This window comes from Dryas octopetala, chromosome 5 (assembly GCF_963921425.1).
Source record: "Dryas octopetala chromosome 5, drDryOcto1.1, whole genome shotgun sequence".
Lineage (NCBI taxonomy): Eukaryota > Viridiplantae > Streptophyta > Magnoliopsida > Rosales > Rosaceae > Dryas > Dryas octopetala.
The window spans coordinates 5,348,772-5,364,763 of NC_141370.1; the positions used below are offsets into that span (position 1 = coordinate 5,348,772).

Here is a 15,992-nt window from a genome sequence, read left to right on the forward strand (position 1 = left end):
AGGAGAAGACTGTTACATTGTTGACTGCCAGGAAATAGGTTTACTGGAGCAGCGCACACTCTCAAATTTTTAGAAACATAACTACAACTCCAATTGCTCTGAAAATTGGTGGAACAATACTAGACATACAGAGGTTCAAGTAAAAAAAATATCAAGTGTTTTAGAGTTGTAGTTTGATACAGTTTCATCATTCACTCAAGCTTAAGATTTGGGAGCATTGCTCATCCTCCAAATCTAAAGTTTGAGTGAAGGATTCTACAGCCTCAAACCACATGATTTTAAATGATAAAACTTATCTTTAGTAGTCTAATATTATTCCCACAATTTCAGTTGATGACAATATCACAAGAAACACAAGGATAGGTTAAAAACATAGACATGCAAAAAGAGAATTAAGTTGCTGTCAGGTTTCAATTGGTTATAACATCATGCATTATATATTGATATGAAAAGGTGTTGCAATATGAGCATTCAATTCTCTTATCTGACCCTGCAGGGGCTATGTATAATCTAACATGTAGTCCTAAAATCATTTACACAATTGTATGTACATGTATTTGAAAACTTCAAGATGATGATCGAAACAAATTCCAAAAGCAACTTGGAAAAACCAGTCACTCATATCCCACAAATAACAATAACAACATGCCTATGCCACTTACACTTTTTCAAACCCGTAGGCTTTGCAACATGCCTTTAATTTTCATTAATCACATGAAAAGACACAAGCAACTAGAGATAACGAATATACTTATAGTAATTAATTGATTAGTTAATTGGGCAACACCAACACCACATCATGACTGGTTTTTAGTCCATGTGACAAAAAGCAGTACAAATTGAGAGAACATGAGAGAACATAATATGCAGCTGAAGGGATTTCAATCATAAAAGAAACTAGGGGAGAAGGAAATACAAAAACTAACTATAAAAAGAAGAAAGAAGCACATATAAATATAAATGGCCATACCCATTAAAAAAAAAAAAAGTGAGTGGGGGTGACAACATGCAATTTGAGACCAGATAAATGGCTAAACCTCAAAATACTTGGACTTTTTCCTAAAGCATAATATCTAACTAGATGCTAAAAGGTCTTGATTACCCATCACCATTGCTGATTGTACAAATAGACTCAGTACAGAAGACAGATACTTAAAGGTGTTGATTACCTAGTTAATACAAGTTTTTTGTCTTGACTCTGCAAAGTATCAGTTACAATGTCAAAGACTCCTTCATTCATGAGATCCCTACAGAAATTTAGTGTGATCCCTCTTAGAAACAAAGACATTATATAAGACAAGTACCCATCAGAAAAATAAGCAGCCAGCCCAAAAGTTCTTTAAAAAAAAAACAGAGCTACAAAACATAGTGGTACATAAGAAATATAACTTCAAGAATTGCATACCTAAATAGCTGGAGCTGCTGAGCCATCTGCATTTTCTTGCTTAAACTACAAAACTCATGCAAGAAATACACCTACATTGTAGAGGGAAATAAGGATAAGCATGACCAATGTTAAGGTAGATCAAGGAAATTAATCAAAGAACTGCAACCAAAAATTGTAATGCTACTAACACTACCAAGATAACTATCATATTGTCTATCAAATATCAAAATCCTTATTACTACTTTTATCCTGAAAAAAGTACAGGAAATGGAATTAAAAAAGTAACAATGTAAACAATTGAACAAGACAGTTCTTTTACCAATTGTTATTAACATATATTAATCCTTTTATTTCATTTCTGATTAATTTGTGGGAAGAAAAAGAAAAGCAAGAGAAACAGAAGAGGGGTTACACAATCTAAAAGATCAATTACATATTCATGTACTCTCCATTGCACCAATATCATGGCTCAGAAAGACAATTAAAGAGCAGTTATGGAAATCAACAATTACCAAATTCTTTTTAGATTATGCAGAGGTGGATGGTGACCTTAACCTACCAAACAATTCCTGAATAAAGGTACCGTCGTCCTTTAGCAAAGAAACAACCTACAACATAATAGGAAAATTAGGCATAATTAACATAACATAGAGCGCAATATGTCTAAAGATTGAGCTGTAACTTCTTACGATAGCATTGTTTACATGAATAATGGAATTGAGATTTGCAACTGTGGCCTTGTCCAATACTCTAGCCAAAATGTTGAGTGTCCAATTTGTATCATTTTATGATATTAATTCTCTAACCTAGAGTGCAAGAACTCGATATTTTAGGTCTTGTTAGTTTGTTTTAGTGTTTTGTAGGTTAAATGAAGCAACGATGGAGAAAGAAGCTAAATTAGGCTATTTTGAGCTAAAAATGGAAAAAATGAGAAAAAAAATCTTGAGGGAATCTTCTAGAAGGATCTGGAATCTAGAAGGAATCTTTGAAGAATCTTAGACAGAATCTTTTGGGGAATCTTTTTGGTCAAGGTTGACTTTTGGTCAAAGTCAATGGTCAACCGTGCCACATCATCACATGACATGGACCACACATGCAGCCCATGCACTAAGGGCCATGCGCATAACCCTAGCCCAAAGGACCAAGGCCATGCGCCTATTGCTAGCCCAAATGGAGGAAGCCCAAGTGGTGCCATTCAAAGGTCCAAGAGCCCAAGCCTATGCCGCACCCACTCAGCTGATCCAAGGCCCAACGAATGAATCCTTCATGCTCAAGGAAAATCTCACAAGATTCAGTCAAAGATCATAAGGAATCCTAATTGAAGAAGAAGTCAAAACCCTGGGAAATTGAACATGAATTTCGACAGTGATTCTGTATCTCTACAGATCGACTCAGGTGTCATGCCATATATGGTTGGAAAGCTACGGGTGTTAGCTTCACAGGGAATTTTACGGATTTCGATTCCGAGTTGTGTAGCTCAAGATATAGCCATTTTAGTGGAGGTAGCGCAGCAGTTCCGCGAGCTGAAAAGGGAGTTACGCCCAAAAAGAGCCCAAATCAGCCCAAGGCCCACTTTTGGCCGAAAATTAGAAGCCTTATGGGACAAGGAAAGCTTCACCTCCTCACTCCTATATAAGGACCCCATTCTCTCATAATTCAGAACACAATTTAATTTTAGCTTTGCAATACTTTTCAGATTTCTAGAGAGAGAGTAGTCGACATTGAGAGAGAGAAGAAGAGAGCCACTTTGCCGCAAGCCCTAGCTAACCCTAGCCGTGAGGAATAGCTTGTGTGGTCTCTCTCTTTCTCCTTCTTGTGCCGCAGCCCTCTCTATGCTTTTTCTTAATTTTCTGTTATTTCAATTGTTTAATTAGTTTTGTTATTTGTTCAACAATGGATTGGGAATTTATATATGTTATGTTTCTTTTGTTTCTCAATTTATTTATGAGTTAGTTTGATTGTTCTTGCATGTTAAGATTATGATGATATCCATATTATTTGATTCAATGTTGATTTATGGTTAATGAAATAAAGCCATGTGATTTTATGTGAAGTTTGCATGTGATTAATTCCTATTGTCTTGTTAAATTGATTCTAGTTGTTTTCATTCTTTGGCTGGCCACCTTAGGTATGTTTGCATCTAGTAATTGTTATGAAATTGAGAGGTGATAATCAAACTAATCAATTCAGTAGGTAACAAGAAGATAACCTAAGAACTTATCTTTGATAAATAGGTTTCATAGATGTCATCTAGATCGATAATCAAGATTCTATCATGCTCTATGTGTTTGCTGTTTTCATAAGTTCTTAATGACTCTTGCATGGTTAACAGCTTAGGTAGACGATAATCAAGCTTCCTAGGAACATGTGAGTTAACTAGGTTAAGTAGCGATAATCAAGCTCTTAATTTATGAATAAGGAAAACATAGTTAGAGAGTGTCCGATAATCAAGGCCTTTCGGCTAGCAAACTTAATTATATGTGTTTACATTGAATTGCATGTCACCATAATAGTTGTTATCTTTTAATATGTGATGGATTCAGATATCTTAGCATTGCAAGACAATCAGGTGTGTGCGTGTGTTTGGTGGTGTGCGTGCGTTTCACAACTTACAACCCCCCATATCGTGTGTGTGTTAGTGGATAGATCAAATTGATTTGATGTGTATTTAACCATTCCTCGTGGGATCGATCTCGTATTTACATGCTTTGCTATTGATGCGATTTGTGCACTTGCGAGTATACTTAGAATTGAGTTATTTAATTTGTTCTAAGAAAACAATCAACACAAAACAACATTCTAAAATAATGCAGAGTGAGAATTACCACCAAATAAATGGGATAAACAAAAAATTTAAATATAAAAGCAACCAAACCTTTAAATAGCCAACTTTATACGTCTGATGTATCTTTGACAAAACCATAGCATCTTTAATCAGTATGGCCTACGAAAAGTTAATTTATAAATCAAGATACATAGGCAAGAAACAAACAACTCTCATATATAAATAAATAAGCAAATATATATATATATCTCTCTCTCAAAGGAGTGGACTCTTTCAAGAAGAATTTTGACAGCCTGCTTGATACTCTGCAAGAGAAGGCCAATTCCCTTAAATTGGTTAGTCTGTAAGATGTGAGGGTTACAAGTGAGTTAATAAAAGCCTGCTAGCGGTTCTGTCTTCTTGTAAATGTAGTCGAGTGCTTTGTAAGACATTAATTATATTTGATGAGTTCATACCAACTTTTAGTTGAGTGAGATATTATATTTCCCACTTGCTCTAGTGTTTGGCATTATTTTTTCCCACACCCTCTAGAGGATGAAGAGAAGATTGAAATCGATACCTGACTCAATGGAATTGGCCGCCGGAACCGTTGAAATCTCGTCGAAGCCGCCGCTGGCTTCTTGGTGTCGATTCACCTTGTACAGTGGTCCGATGAACAATCGGAGGCCACCAACATGTTCAGAACGACGACAGCTTCAAAACCCACAAGGCCTGGCATCTCAACTTCGCCGGGATCGATGGATTGCCGCAAGAGTGGCCATCGGCCCTGTGGCTTCGATTCGCCATGATCAGCGGTTGTTTGGGACGAAGAGAGACACGAGGAGGGAGAGTAGAAGAAGACGATCGAGCCTTTTGGTGGTACTCCCGTCGTCGTTGGCCTTTGGACGACGACGACGACGAATTTTCTGAGGAAGACGATCGGCGCAAGAGAGAGAGAGAGAGAGGCGAGAGAATAGAGAGAAAGAGAGATATGCGGGTGAGAGGAGAGAGAATATAAAAAAAGATTTGGGTTGTTTAAATTAACCCTAGATGCGGAAATACAAAAATTAGGTCAATTGATCTTAAGATATCAGTTCACATGTTACAGTGATATGATTAAAATATATAAGAAAAAGTAAAAAAAATTTTATATCAGGTGTTTGGGTGGATGGGAAAAAAAATTTAAAAATGTAAACTTAACATATCAGTTAACAGTTTAAACTGACGTCTTTATAAATTCTTAGAAAAAAAAATATTATATATCAGTTGATAAAAACCATGTGATTTCTAATAGAGTTTAGAAATCAGCTAAAAAATTATCTGATATTATAATTTTTACAATATCAGTCAACTTCAAATCTGATATAAAATTGGTGATATCTATTAACAATTTTGTTGTAGTGTTTCTAGGGATACCTCATATATATATTATATATAAACTAACTCGATCATGAGTGTTATTTGTTCAAATAACATATAACATATAACCCACGCACACCAAGTAAACCTCCAAAAGCAGAAATCCAGAATACATCACCAACCCATGCCCAGAGTGATTCAACCATTAACAAAGTGTTCCAACAACTTCGAATGCTGGCAGCTGGTAGGAAAATGGCGATCAACTTTCGCCTACACGATCTTGGCGCCGAGCGCTCTTAGATTCTAGAGGTATCAAGGCTAGGTAATTTTGAAGTTTTAAAGAGGTCATTTTCGAACTCCATAGGTAATATCTTGATCTTTGTTGAGGTTTTGCCAAAATTTTATTAGATTAATCTCTTATTAATTAGACTCCTCTAATCTTGTAATTTAGCAAACTTAGTAGTACCGAGGTTTTTCCTGTGGAAGGTCTTCAACAGGTAAATCCTTAACTCAGCTTATTAAAGTGTTGTTTATTTAAGTTGTGGTTATAATAGAAATGCTACTTAACTGTTGTTAATTGAAATCAACCTAATTAAATATTAAGGTCATATAAGGGTTAACCAAACAATGTGATAACTAAGATTAGTCCATATATAAGAATACAAGCATTGGGTATTGAGCCATAGTTCCTTCAATTTCCCCATGCACTGACTTGATTACGTTGTAGATTTATATCTGATCAACCTAGCTTTTCTACATTAAATTAAAATGAATCAAGGTGGAAACCAACTAAGGTCGCTATTACTTGGTTTCTGGACAGATTTTGAATGACTTGATCTTGTTTAAGATAAGTCATGCATGCGCAAGATCAAAGATTTAGGGAAGTTTAGCAGTTGAACTAGTGTCAACTCCTTGAATCTATCTGACCTTAACAAACAAGGTCAAGTGTTTCTGTTACCCGTTACCTAATGCTAGATGCTGTCGGATTTGAAACTCTAGTTTCCTAGCAAGTGACAAGTGGTTCAGGACAAGAAAATGCGATCAGAGAAAGGTAACACTCTGGTATAAGATACGTAGGGGGCTAGAGGATGTCCTACGTATATTTTAATATTACTATATATATAAGATGTTTTCCAAAAAGTGCATCCATTTTGTATGGCAAATCTGTGTGGTTTTCTGGACACTAACATGACTTGTACATTGATTCAAATACACCAATATATATTTGCCACACATTGCCACAAGTAAAAAGGAAGACCCTTCCATGATTGAGTGGGTAACTAACTACATTTATTTAGTTAACTTAGTTGGTAGTTTAATTACTTATCTTTATTTTTTTCTATGGCTCATTAAAAGTTTGTAAAATCAATTATTTAGAAAAATGATTACGTAAACTCTCTAGAGAGGTGTGTTGACTAGCTAGTTAACCCTTGAGAACAACTCGTCAAAGTTATCTTTCTCTATTTGTTAAAATGTTGTGTTAAAAGTCAAGCTTATGGAGTGAAATCAACTGTTACTAATTGCCACTATTCGACAGAAACAATTTGCTCAATTTTTGGAAGAAAAAAAAAAACACACGCTGAGGGCTTGGCAGGGTGGCAAGTCCTCAGCACAAAAAACCCGCGTTAATGATTTCCAGTGTTCAATAGAGGCAATCAACCCAATTTTTCGAACCTCTTATAATGTGAGTTTATTTGTTAAAAAGTGACATATTTTTCAATGCAACTTTTAAGTGGGTTTATTTATCATATATTAAGGGCTGTAAATTGGACTTTAAAATAATTTATATGAAAAACTATTACAATAAAAACAATTGCAGTAAAAAAAATTGAAGAAAAAAAACAATTAGAGTCATGTTGATGACAAGGAGTTTTGGGAGAATTTTGGAAATGGCAGGGGGTTTGGGAGAGTTTTGGGATGGCTATATAGCTATGGGGTTTTGATAGAGTTTTTGCGATGACTAGGGAGTTTTGGGAGAGTTTTGCAGATGACAATGAGTTTTGGAAGAGTTTTGAGATGGCTAGCTAGGGGGTTTAAAATTCTGAATTCTTTTTTTTTTTTCTCCAAAGTGAAGTAGGAATAAGAACAAGAACGTACAAGTTATTATTTGATGTGGTTTCTTACATTTTTTTGTTATTAATTTTGATATCTACTTTTATCTTAGACAAAAATTGTTTTTTTGTTAGACAGAAGCTAGTTAGATTAAGAACAAGTTCTTAATTTTGATATTTATTTTTTTGAAATGTTATTTATTTTACCAATTTATCCCTTTTACGTAAAATTTGTTGTTCATGACAATTTTAATCAAAATAGACAATTACGGCTTTATTAATGTTTTATCAAATAAGGGGAGTTCTCTTAATATATATATACATAAGATGGGGTTTAGGGTAAAAATCAAGAGTACGTGACTTAGTTTATATTGGGTTCAACTCAAAAAGAATATCCAGGTAATAGTACATATATATTGACTATATATGATTGTGAACAACGATAATATATAGTTGTTTTTTTTTAATTATTTGGTTTGCAATAAGTCTTATCAATCACCTGCATAGACCTGACATAAAAAAGAAATAAAAAACAAAAAGAAATATTTGAAAACTAATTAAATAAACACGATAGTAATTAACGTTTGTATTCGGATGAATTAGTAGAATTCCAAGGGAATTGCTTCTCAAAAAAAAAATACAAGGGAATCAAATGAAAGAAGCCCTCAACCAAGGTTCTTTTTTGGATGACACCCACGTTCCATTAATCCACTCTACATGCATCCTTAAAAAATAATCAGGAAAAGCAATCTCTTTACCAGTAGTTTCAAAGAACACCAAGTATTTAGACCCTCTCTTCTCAGTAATGGTGCCAACCCACCAACCACAATTGTGAAACGCATCAACCCTGTCAAGGAAATTAAGCGTAGCCGCAAATAGAGGCGGTCGAGGGCGGATATCGTCTGCCATCACGTGTTCTTTAAGGTGTTGAGACTCATCGTCGTCCTCCAACAGGCACTCGTACTGCACCACGTAGAGGTTGTTCCCCATGTCTGCGACTATGACTGCTTCATAGTATGAGCCAAGAAATCAATCTTCTTTGCTGCAAACTTCAACCTGATCGCCTATGCAGAAACTGATAAATTTGCTGGATATTGTACCTGGAATATGACCAAGAATTTATGCAAGAGGGTACAGAGGCTACAGAGAGAATTTCAGAGGAATAAGAAAGGAAGAAGATGATGCACAAAATGCCTCATCTGCAAGATGCACACACACACCAGCAAGATATATTCCATTTCAATTTCTGTTACACAAAACAACAAAGTAACAACCAATATAGCCGTTGCCACTCACGAGCCTATGAGCTCTTACAATCACTCAAACACCACCCTATGAGGCAATGCCACCAATGCAACAACACTTTAATTAACAAACTAAAACAGAAACTAATTGATCAGGCAAATGCCTTATTTAACTCCAATACTCCCTTCTAAGGATTTGACTGATAACACTCCAAGATGATTCATCAGCTCACAAAATCTTTCTCTGGCAAGAGCCTTGGTAAAAATGTCAGCCAATTGTTCCTCACTCTTGCAATATAGTAGCTCAATCTATCCTTCATTAATGGCATCTCTAATGAAATGATACTTCCTCTTAATGTGTTTGGACCTCTGATGAAAAACAGGATTCTTAGTTATAGCTATAGCAGATGTATTATCACACATAAGTGGAGTTGCTTCCATTTGTTCTTCACTAAAATCATGTAACACAAATCTCAACCACATAGCTTGTGTTGTTGCTTCTGCAACACTGACATACTCAACCTCTGCTGTTGATAGTGCAACACTATGTTGCTTCACAGATGCCCAAGAGAAAGCTCCACTTCCAAATGAAAATGCATATCCTGAGGTAGACTTCATGTCATCCTCATCTTCTCCCCAATCACTGTGACAATACCCTATTAGGATTGCAGCAGTGTCTTTCTTGTACTGGATGCCAAAATCCAAAGTTCCCTGTATGTATCTCAGCACCCTCTTAGCAGTACCAATGTGCTTCATTGAGGGACAGTGCATGAATCGAGCTAAGAGACTTGCAGCAAACATGATGTCTGGTCTTGTAGCTGTCAAATAGAGTAGACTTCCCACCATTCTTCTGTATTGTTCTTCATTTGCTGGTGTACTTCCATCATTTTTCTTGAGTTTATCAGTCGTTGCTAGAGGTGTAGAGACAGCCTTGCAGTCTCTTAAACCAAACTTTTCTAACAGACTTTGAGCATACTTCTTTTGGTGAATGAAAATGCTCCCTTCTAATTGAATTACACCAATTCCTAGAAAATGATGTAGCAGTCCCAAATCAGTCAGCTCATATCTATTCATCATTTCTGCCTTGAAGTCTTCAAGCATGTTCATGCTACTGCCAGTGTAGACTATGTCATCCACATAGAGTGAGACAATGAGTGTTCCCTGATTCTCTTTGTTCTTAACATAGAGAGTAGCTTCACTTGGGCTCTTCTCGAATCCACACTGCATCAAATATGTGTCTATGTTACTGTACCAAGCCCTTGGTGCTTGCTTTAGACCATAGAGAGCCTTGTGCAGCCTATATACTTTGTCTTCCTGGCCTTTAACAGTGAAGCCATCAGGTTGATCTACATAAATTTCCTCTTCTAGCTCTCCATTTAGAAAAGCAGATTTGACATCTAACTGATAGAGCTTCCAACCCTTTTGAGCTGATAAGGCAATCAAGGTTCTGATTGTGTCAAGCCTTGCCACATGGGCAAATGTCTCATTGAAATCAATCCCTGGTTTTTGTGTATAACCTTTGGCTACTAACCTAGCCTTGTGCTTCTGTATTGATCCATCAAGGTTGAGTTTAGTTTTGAATATCCATTTTACACCAACAATTGGTTTGTTCCCTGGCCTATCAACCAGCTGCCAAGTTTGATTTTTCTCTATCATCTCAATTTCATTCTCCATAGCTTTCTGCCATGCCTTGTCTTTTGCTGCTTCCAAATAAGTTTCTGGTTCCACAATGCTCATTTTGCAGTAAGCAAATACTTCATCAAGACTTCTCCACTTCTTTGGAGTAGAGTCATATGTGTTTGCTAGTTCAATTTCAGTTTCTGCAGCAGGTGGTGAGGAAGAAATACTGGAACTTGGATTAGCATTAGGTGATGCAATTGGATTGAAGGGACTCTGTGGAGTTTGACATGAGACTTCATGCTCAGTTTCAGTTTCAGTACCATGAAAATTCTCTTCATCACTCCAAGGAACTGATATATATTCAGTGGACTTTGATTCCCAGTTCCACATTGCTGTTTCTTCAAAAATCACACTTCTAGAGACTATCACCTTATTGCTTTTGAGATCAAACACTCAATAACCTTTCTCTCTAGTTCCATATCCAACAAAAACTCCTTTCTGGCCTGTATCATTCAGCTTGTGTCTCAATTGAGTAGGAACATGTGTATAACACATTGAACCAAAAATTCTCAAATGCTTCACTCCTGGCTTCCTTCCACTGAAGGCTTCAAATGGAGTTTGACAATTCAATGCTCGAGTGGGGCATCTATTCAGAAGGTACACAACAGTGTTAACTGCTTCCCCCCAAAAATGATTAGGTAGCATCTTCTCTTGTAGCATTGTTCTTGCCATCTCCATAATTGTCCTATTCTTCCTTTCAGCCACTCCATTCTGCTAAGGAGAATAAGCAACAGTGAGTTGCTTTTCTATTCCCAAATCTTCACAAAACTTCTCAAACTCCATTAAGGTATACTCTCCCTCTCTGTCACTTCTTAATTTCTTCATTTTGTAACCACACTGAAGTTCTACCATTGCTTTAAACTTTCTGAATACAGAGAACACATCTGATTTTTGTCTCAAAAAATATACCCAGCACATTCTTGACTTGTCATCAATAAATGTGAGGAAATACTTGTTTCCTCCCAAGGTTTCTGACATTGGTCCACAGACATCTGTGTGAACCAATTCCAGTAGTTCAATAGCTCTAATAGTCTTCCCTTTGTCAAATGCTTCCCTGTGACTTTTGCTCAAAGCACATCCTTCACAAACATGCTCTCCTTTTGTGAGCTTTGGCAAGCCAATCACCATTTCTTTGTCCTGCAGTTGCAGCATACTCTCAAAATTCAAGTGGCCAAACCTTTTATGCCATTTCCAGTTTGAACCAGTCACTGTGGCCTTCTTTGCCATCATTGGACTCATGTCTTCGAGTATAAGTGGGAAACACCTTTTCCCTTTCATTTGAACTGCTGCCACAGGAGCTTTCATACTTTTATCTTCATAAATGGTCACCATATACTCACCAAATACCAACCAATAACCATGCTCCACCATTTGTCCAACACTGAAAAGATTTTCATCTAGTCCTGGCACAATCATAACTTCTGTGATGTACCTTGTTCCTCCTTTGGTTTGCACAGGCAAGACTCCCTTCCCAGTTGATTCCACAATATCTCCAGTCCCCATTTTTATTTTGCATTTCATACTTCTGTCAATGTTAATTAGAAGTGACTCATGGCTTGTCATATGATTGCTGCAGCCACTATCTAAATACCAAGTTCCTTGTTCTTCCTCCACAGAAGCTTTGTGACAAGCATAGAACATGGTGGTAGACTCATGGACTTGGTTTGCATAATTAGCAACCTGTCCCTTCTTGTGTGGTTGATGGCAGTCTTTCATTACATGCCAAAACCTATCACAGTTGTAACATTTTACTTTTCCCTTGAACCAGCACTCTCCATAGTGAGCTTTATCACACACTTTGCACTTTGTCTTCCCAGCTTCACCTCCTTGTCTCAAATTAGTCTGAGATTTGTTATCCCATTTCTTGAATTTTCCTTTCCAACTCTTGAAATTTTGTTTTCCCCCATCATACTTGTGAGACTTTGCTTGGTTGTTCTGTCCTTTAGAGCCAATACTCATACTAGCAAAAGCTCTTTCTACCTTCTCATCATCTTCTTCATGCCTGCTTAGCCTCAATTCATAGCTTTTGAGAGAAGCAAAGACTTCATTTACAGACACAGTGTTTAAATCACTTGTTCTTTCAAGCACCACACACATAGGGTCATAGATCTTAGTTACACTGATCAAGACCTTTTGTACCATTCTTTGTTGAGACAGACATTCACCATATTTTTCCATTTGGTTAGTTAAATCAAAGAAACGAGTATAGTACTCAGACAAGGCTTCACTCTTCCTCATCCTCATATATTCAAATTCCTTCCTCAGACTTTGCAATTTAACTGACCTTGATTGTTCATCACCATGATACTCTTCTTGTAGAAGATCCCAAGCTCCCTTGGCAGTGTCTTGGTTGATAATTCGAGAGAAAATCTCTTTGGATACAGCCCCTTGAATGATGCCCAATGCTTTTGCATCTTTCATATTCTGCTCCTCCATGTAAGCTTCCAGTTCATCCTCCTCATCGATGCTGGATTCTCCTTCCTTCTTAGCCTTCTCCTTCTTCTTCTTTGCTTCTGGGATTGTAATCCCCTTTTTAACTAACTTCCAGATGCCATGTGACTTGAAGATAGTCACCATACGCACCTTCCAAAATTCGTACTCAGTACCATCAAAAATGGGAGCTCGTAGCTCACCACTCCCAGACCCAGCCATGCCTAGATCTAGATGGTTAGTGCCTCTGTTTTACTCTAACTCACACACAATACAACGCCCAGTCACAGAACCAACCTAGCTCTGATACCATGATAAATTTGCTGGATATTGTACCTGGAATATGACCAGGAATTTATGCAAGAGGGTACAGAGGCTACAGAGAGAATTTCAGAGGAATAAGAAAGGAAGAAGATGATGCACAAAATGCCTCATGTGCAAGATGCACACACACACACCAGCAAGATATATTCCATTTCAATTTCTGTTACACAAAACGACAAAGTAACAACCAATATAGCCGTTGCCACTCACGAGCCTATGAGCTCTTACAACCACTCAAGCACCACCCTATGAGGCAATGCCACCAATGCAACAACACTTTAATTAACAAACTAAAACAGAAACTAATTCATCAGGCAAATGCCTTATTTAACTCCAATATAAACCCTTCTTTGTGGGAGAAGCCATCGAAGATTGTATATATGCCAAGAAAGCAGAATATGAGAGTGTTATAATGAGTCACTGTGCCCAATAGCCAAAGACTGTTTCTGTATATATAGAGGTCGGAATGTGGGATCGATTAGGTTTTCCTCTTCAAGCTTGGAATGAGGAAACGTGCGGCATACGGGTTTGATTTCTTATTATTATTTATTTTTTAATTAGTTGGAAATATTTGCAAACTCTCATAAACCTAATTGGGAAGAGTCTGCTCTCAAAGAAAAAAATTTTGCGGAGAGGGGTCCAGGTTGATCCTCCACTACAAGAAAAATCTCCATCTTTTTTATGTTTAATTTTTTTTTTTTAATCTAGATTGATATTTTTAGTTGTTTTAATAATATAATATCCACGAGCTCCCATTACATGCATCCTACATACGTACTGCACCCTGATATTATTTATGCTAATAAGGTTATAAGAAAATAAATCACTCCTAAAAACCCAGCAACTAAGATTACACATCATGCCATTTAAGAGCCTACAATATATAGTCAAGAAGTCTTTATTCTAAAAAGTATGATAGACACCCAACTGCATGTTTAATTAGTTTCTACAACTCTTTAATTTAGTTGTTTTATTTGCTAAGAAAACACATTAATTAACTATGTTCACTACAAGAAAAAATGACTTAGGAGACGAAATAATTTTGTCGCCCAAAGGTACTTTGGGTGACGAATTTGGTTCATCTCCTAAAGGTACTTTAGGCGACAAAATAATGGTTCATCGCTTAAAGTACCTTTGGGAGACGAACCAAATTCCTCGCCTAAGGTTTTTTATTTTTGTTGTAAAAGTATGTAGAAATTAGGGTTTGTAGAAAAGATGAGGCAGAGAGAATATGATCTGTCGTCATCTTATTCATCTTATAAATATCCTTATATAGAGGTAGGGTTTACTAGGTTTAAAATATTTACTAGTATGCCCCTACAACTAATTACAGGAATAGCCACATATAACAATATATTTACAACACTCCCCCTTGGATATTTCATGTCATTAGTGTTGTCTCTGCTATGCGCTTCTAAGTTGCCTCGTTAAAACCTTGCCAAGTAATAAAAACCATGTGGGAACAAAAACAACCCTGGTCGAAGGAAAAAGAGTGCAACGCGCGTGAGTGTGGAGTAGTCGCATCAGAACCTCGAAAGTAGGTGAAGTCATATCTTCTGGATCATAAGCAGATAGTATATCTATGGGAGCGGGGTGCATTAGAGTTGCTACACCAAAACCTTGCCCGGTAAACCCAATGGGAAAAACCCGTGGTCGAAGGGAAAAGATGAGCAAATGCATATATATCATATCAACACATCTTCAGGATGTAGTATGAGTAGGGTGACCATGCCAAGATGTGTCTCATTAAAACCTTGCCAGGTAACAAAACCCAGTGGGACAAAATAACCCTGGACGAAGGACAAAAGAGTACACAATGGTCAAACGAGTATGCTTCGGGATACTCCCTCTGATGTCGACTCCCCCTGAAGACTACATACTAGGTAAATTAGCCAATCTACGCAAACCAATACCTCAAACATGCATCAATAACGTGGACTTTGGCAGTGACTTGGTGAAGAGGTCTGCATGGTTGTCTTGAGATCGGATCTGCTTGACTTCAATCATCTGATGCTCCTGTTGCTGTTGACTGAAGAAGAACTTCGGTGCAATATGCTTGGTGTTGTCTCCTTTGATGAAACCCGTCTTCATCTGCTCGATGCAAGCGGCATTATCCTCATAGATAATCGTTGGTTCATCAGTGGTGGAATTCAGCCCACATGTACTTCGAACATGTTTGGAAACTGCTCTCAGTCATATACATTCACGAACTGCTTCGTGAAGGGCTATAATCTCAGCATGATTCGAAGAGGTAGCAACAAGGGTTTGTTTCGTAGACCTCCAAGATATTGCTATATTCCCAATGGTAAAGACATAACCAGTTTGAGAACGCGCCTTATGCGGGTCTGATAGATACCCTGCATCAGCATATCCAAAAGGCGAGCATCATTCTGAGGATCGAGGGGGTTCGATCCATTCCTTGATGCATAGCTAGGGATAGAATAAGCCCATATCCGCCGTACCTCTAAGGTAGCGGAAAATGTCTTTTATGCCATTCCAGTGGCGGCGTGTTGGCGCAAAGCTATATTTAGCTAACAAGTTCACAACGAATGAGATGTCCAGTCTAGTACATTGAGACAAGTACAATAATGCGCCTATTACACTTAGATATGGGACTTCTGGTGCCAATATCTCTTCGTTATCATCTGCGGGATGAAACAGATCTTTCTTAAGATCTAGACTACGGACGATCATGGACGTGCTAAAAGGCTTCGCTTTATCCTCATTAAAGCGCCTTAACATCTTCTGGATGT

The 15,992-nt window shown here is 37.2% G+C and overlaps 1 protein-coding gene and 1 long non-coding RNA gene across 2 annotated transcripts; both read right to left on the minus strand.

Moving 5' to 3' along the window:
- Positions 1 to 1,415: 1,415 nt before the first annotated feature.
- On the minus strand, positions 1,416 to 2,146 carry LOC147283725 (uncharacterized). The gene is made up of 3 exons (XR_015122487.1): positions 2,077 to 2,146; positions 1,900 to 1,995; positions 1,416 to 1,476 (listed from the first exon to the last, which is right to left on the minus strand). It is a non-coding gene; the product is annotated as an uncharacterized LOC147283725 (long non-coding RNA).
- A 6,063-nt stretch (positions 2,147 to 8,209) lies between these two features.
- LOC147283726 (protein AGENET DOMAIN (AGD)-CONTAINING P1-like) lies at positions 8,210 to 8,551 on the minus strand. Its single transcript, XM_086245574.1, has one exon. The coding sequence runs from the start codon at positions 8,549 to 8,551 to the stop codon at positions 8,210 to 8,212; it is 342 nt and encodes a 113-aa protein (XP_086101700.1).
- Between the last annotated feature and the right edge of the window lie 7,441 nt (positions 8,552 to 15,992).